Here is a 5,488-nt window from a genome sequence, read left to right on the forward strand (position 1 = left end):
TCTGTGAAATATATATTTCTTATTATATTTGTAAAGGGCATTCAAATAATCTATTACATCATGGTTCAAATGATTAGCATTAAAACTATCATAAATGTGTACATTGCCGTTACCATCAGATCTTGTGCAAATCCAATGTCCTACTACCTTTTCTCCAATTTCACCACTGTATATTATCTGAATATTCGTCTCATGTTCTGGGATCTCTTGTAAATTATTCAAAAAAGCTCGAACGTAACCAGTATCTTGAGCAAAGTTGTATATTCCACGCTCGTTTAGATTTCTGTTCATAATTTCGTGAAATAAATTAATATGTTTATCTTGTAAATAACAATCAGGTTTTATGACTTCTTTACATTCGGCTGTTTCTAAAGCATAGTTATAACCATCATTGAGGAAACATTCTGCAGGCACTGCATATTCATGATTATTTTGCTCGATATGCTGGTCCGAGATCATTATACATTCATCAAAATTTGTAAAATTTTCAGGATTCATTTTTTGATTTGTGATTGTTACATCTGTTTTCTCTACATTCTCTTCTTTTTTATATTTGACAACCTTCTTATCGAGGATTGCATAAATGGGCTTATGATAGCTGAAATATGTTTCATAAACACCGCAATCTATACCCAACCAGCACAGATACAGCTCAAAGATAGCAGAAAGATGTCTGCCGCTAGACATTCAAATGTCTGAAAGATGTCTGCGAATGTCTCCGGAAAGTCTCTACAAGGGCTCCGGAAGGTCGTTTGTTACAAAGTTGCCTGTCTTAAAGTGGTCTTGAGAATGACTGTTAGTCGTGTTTCAGGCATTGTAGAGACATGTTCCACGACTCTGTCGGGCATCTTTTAGGCGACTTTCAGAAGTCTCTTGAGCTTGTTAGAGAGACGTATTTATGCGAAAAGGGAGTGGGAGGGAAAAATCAATTTACGATAATAGTTTAAAGTAAACGAACAAATAGTTTATTATAATAATATATGTACTATTTATAAAATAAAAATATATATAAAATAATATATATAAAACATTAAAATTAATATATTAAATTCTAATATATATTAGAAATAAAGTATTAAAATTAAAATACAATATCACGCACTTAAAACATTAAAATTAATATACTTAAATTAAAATATAAAAATTGAAATGAAATATACAGTTGAAACATCAGAATCAGTATACAGGGTGGTCCACGCAACTTGCACACCAATAAATAACTTCCAAAGTATGCGTAAAATAAAATACTACATTCAGAATAAAATATCACGCACTTAAAACATTAGAATTAATATATTAGAAATAAAGTATTAAAATTAAAATACAATATCACGCACTTAAAACATTAAAATTAATACACTTAAATTAAAATATAAAAATTGAAATAAAATATACAGTTGAAACATCAGAATCAGTATACAGGGTGGTCCACGCAACTTGCACACCAATAAATAACTTCCAAAGTATGCGTAAAATAAAATACTACATTCAGAATAAAATATCACGCACTTAAAACATTAGAATTAATATATTAGAAATAAAGTATTAAAATTAAAATACAATATCACGCACTTAAAACATTAAAATTAATACACTTAAATTAAAATATAAAAATTGAATAAAATATACAGTTGAAACATCAGAATCAGTATACAGGGTGGTCCACGCAACTTGCACACCTATAATAACTTCCAAAGTATGCGTTGCACGAAAAAGTTTTGTATACAGAAGTTGCATGGTCTGAAGGGGTACATTATGTAGTGTATTATTTTTTTACAGGTGGACGCGTAAAGGACATGTGAAGGTCAACTTAATTTTTTTAAATGGAATGAGGTATTTTTTAATACATCAATGATGCAGCTGGACCTATGTATGTCGAAAAGTTAATAGTTCAGGAGATATTTTAATTTAAATAACTCTAAAATACCATTACTGTCGTACTAAGACGTTACATAAGTAAGTAAACATTAACGTCTTAGTACGACAGTAATGGTATTTTAGAGTTATTTAAATTGAAATATCCCCTGAACTACTAATTTTTCGACATACATAGGTTAGTACTTTTTTATAATGTATGTCTAGCTGCATCATTGATGTATTAAAAAATACCTCATTCCATTTAAAAAAATTAAGTTGACCTTCACATGTCCTTTACGCGTCCATCTACAAAAAAGCTACTAACATCTGATTAATGCTTATTCAGGGGGCCTGTTTCTGGCGCCTCACCCTGTATACTAAAATTAAAAAATATAAAAATTAAAATAAAATATAAAAGTGAAAATAAAATATTACTGATAATGTCTGTGGTTGTAAGGAAAAACGCCGCATGTCACAATTTCAAAAATTCGAGTTTATGCATTCATTGAGCTTTAGACTTTAGAGTATAGGATTTACAGTAGCGGACAAAAGTTTAAGACCGCTCTAAAGAAGACGATAACTTTTTTAATATTGTACTATACGATTTGAACTTTTTTGGGAAGCTAGAGCAATTAGTTTACTAAAGGATGTGAAAAGAAATTTTTTCAAAAATTGCAATTGATCGGAATTGTTGAAAAAATACTAAAAGTTGATTTTTTAATTATTTTATGTGGGCCTATATTGAAAATTTAAAAAACACGTTTTGTGTAGATCTGTGTCAATCAAACATATCCTGAAAATTTCGTAAAAATCGGTCGACATTGCAATGAGCTACAAACGTTTAAAGATGGTAGAAATTGCAGATTTTCACGATTTATTGCCGAAAATCTGCAATTTTTACCATCTTTAAACGTTTGTAGCTCATTGCAACGTCGACCGATTTTGACGAAATTTTCAGGATATGTTTAAATAAACAATCAACTTTTAGTATTTTTTCAACAATTCCGATCAATTGCAATTTTTGAAAAAATTTCTTTTCGCGTCCTTCAGTAAACTAATTGCTCTAGTTTCCCAAAAAAGTTCAAATCGTATAGTAAAATATTAAAAAAGTTATCGTCTTCTTTAGAGCGGTCTTACACTTTTGTCCGCTACTGTACATATTTACCAGAAAAAAAGTCATGGAAACACGTTTGGAAGGCTCAGACAACAATGCAATTTAACCAACCTCCTATGTCAAAGTATTAGCGATCGAAAGTGAAAGTATATGTGACATGCGGCGTTCTTCCTGATAACCACAGATATATTGAAATTAAAATCACTTGGTCACACTCGCTTTGTTCATGTTTCTTGCGGCTGCCGTCCACTTTGGCTTTCTCCGCTGCACCTTGAATAAGAATATCTTTGTTTATTAATTTGCACATGAATAATCATTATAATAATAATATTAAAATAAGGGTGATAATTACATATAACAAGGCTGGCCGTTCGATAATTTGCAAACGGTTTTTTGCCCTTCCGGCCCAATCAGCTATAGCAGACTGCCATGCCAGCACGTCAGTCATAATGATACCTAGACTTTCCTGGCAAAGTTGTAGCTGTTGTGCCCCCCGTATTGTGCACTTCTGCTGCCTAAAATAAAAAATTGTTATGTAGCATATCACATTCTGTTAATTTAATGAAAATGAAAGATAAACGTCAGCTACTTTAAGTGTATTTATTAAACAAGTCGCTGGTCTCTTCGGCCTCCTTTGCTTTTCTTCTAGCCTTCGTGTAGTCGTCTAGAAGCATTATATAATTATTATTTTAATTGTACATGTATGGTGTGTAACTACTTTAACTTACCAAAGGTACTGTTTTTGAAGATCTTTACAGAAAAGTACTCCCACGAAGGTTGAGGCAGTTCACATTGTTGGATTGCGTTGCTCAATTTTGATTTGTGTACCGGTGGCCAATAACATTTGTCGCCTTCCAGCCAACTATTTGGCACTGCTTCTACCGTTCCGTCCGCCAAAAATTGGACAACGGTCCATGTATTTGTAGGCATCTCCATTTGTGTGTATATATTCTAAGAATTGAAAAGTATGGTAAAATTTAGAGACTAATTTAAACATATATGTAATTACGACGTAAATATAATTAATTAGAGAATATATTTAGAAAAATAGCAAATAGAATGAAGGAATGGAAATATGACCAATTTTTGTTCATTTTTTGACTTCACACTTATTTACACATTAGGGCGGTAGACTCGTTTCCAGGATTGCAATCAATTGCAATCCCGCACCCTTGCAATCCTGGAAAAAGCAGTCTACCCCCTTACAATACCGAAAGTAAATACTTTCTTTGACTTTCTTGCCAACCCAATAGTAAACTTCGAATATAGCGGAAGGGCATCAGCAAAAAACACTAACGGTAACAAATAACAGCAATGGAAGTACTTACTTTTGTAAATATACACTCGTCGGATAAATTATCACTATTACAATACACTAATACAATTAGACACTTCTCTAAACCGACCAGGGGGTGTGTCGACCATGTGCGCCGGACCAGAAATAGTAACTTCAACAGCGCCACTCGGGGTGAACTACGAAGACAGAGAAGCAGATATGTTTCTCGCAGGAAAGCACTGACAGAGAATATATGAAACAGCTTAATTTTTTCGATCACGCGGGTAAGCCGCATTTCGCGAAGAAGCAATATTTTTTTATGCTCTTTGTGTTGAAATATTCTCTGCATTATTGCGGGGTCCCGTACAGAGCCCTTTTTTGCAATTTGGCTCTTGGAACTTTGTAAACAACAAAAGTGTACGTTTTTATGGAAGAACTTTTTTTCTGTACACTTTTTCCAAATGCTCTTTGCGTTGAAATACTCTCTGTATTATTGCGGATTAGCATGCAGAGCTCTTTTTTCGAAAAAGTGTACAGAAAAAAGTTCTTCCTTAGAAGCTGTATCCCCCTACTCCACCCCACTCTTTACCGGCGGCGTAGGAAAAACAACGTCTCCGGAAAATGTCTCTCAGTCGCCAAAAAGATATCCTTTATAGAGACGTTGCTTTTACGACTGAAATGAGACAGCTGAAAGACGTTCACCCTCTGCTGTGAAAACAACGTCTCCATAAAGACATCTTTTTGACGACTAGAAGACGTATCTTTGGGACATAGACGTTCAGACGGGACGACGACATGAAACAGACATCTATGAGACGATGTGTGCTGGTTGGGTATCATCAACATTTGAGAAAATGATATCTATTTGCGTATTCAAATTGGTCGTTATACTATTGGATGGTAATTTAGTTTTTAGATTGTACTTGTTCAAAAGGTTAATCAAATAATTATTACCATTATCCTTGCAATTTAATATATTGTAATTGAAATCACCTATCAAAATCTTTTCACTTTCAATTGTAATTTTATTCATTATTCGTTGTACAACGCTACCAAACATAGAATTAGTAGCTTTTGGTGATTTATAACCACTTATTATGTAATAATTTCTGATTTTAAAAGTAAACAGTTCTACATGCGCATTTGAACTAAATTCCTGTTCAACAAATAATTGTTCTATTAATAATTCTGTTTTTCCATAACAAATTAATCCGCGGCTGTTGTTGTCAATGTCGGATCGG

General features: G+C 32.9%; 1 protein-coding gene across 1 annotated transcript; it reads right to left on the reverse strand.

Annotated features, from left to right (window-relative positions):
- Positions 1 to 942: 942 nt before the first annotated feature.
- Positions 943 to 4,557, reverse strand: LOC143207812 (uncharacterized). Its single transcript, XM_076421612.1, has 5 exons — positions 4,300 to 4,557; positions 3,700 to 3,922; positions 3,561 to 3,635; positions 3,324 to 3,486; positions 943 to 3,241 (listed from the first exon to the last, which is right to left on the reverse strand). Exons 1-3 carry the CDS (start codon positions 4,540 to 4,542, stop codon positions 3,562 to 3,564), a joined length of 540 nt encoding a protein of 179 aa, XP_076277727.1. The 5' UTR covers positions 4,543 to 4,557; the 3' UTR covers positions 943 to 3,241; positions 3,324 to 3,486; position 3,561.
- Between the last annotated feature and the right edge of the window lie 931 nt (positions 4,558 to 5,488).

Source organism: Lasioglossum baleicum, chromosome 4 (genome assembly GCF_051020765.1).
Source record: "Lasioglossum baleicum chromosome 4, iyLasBale1, whole genome shotgun sequence".
Taxonomy (NCBI): Eukaryota; Metazoa; Arthropoda; class Insecta; order Hymenoptera; family Halictidae; genus Lasioglossum; species Lasioglossum baleicum.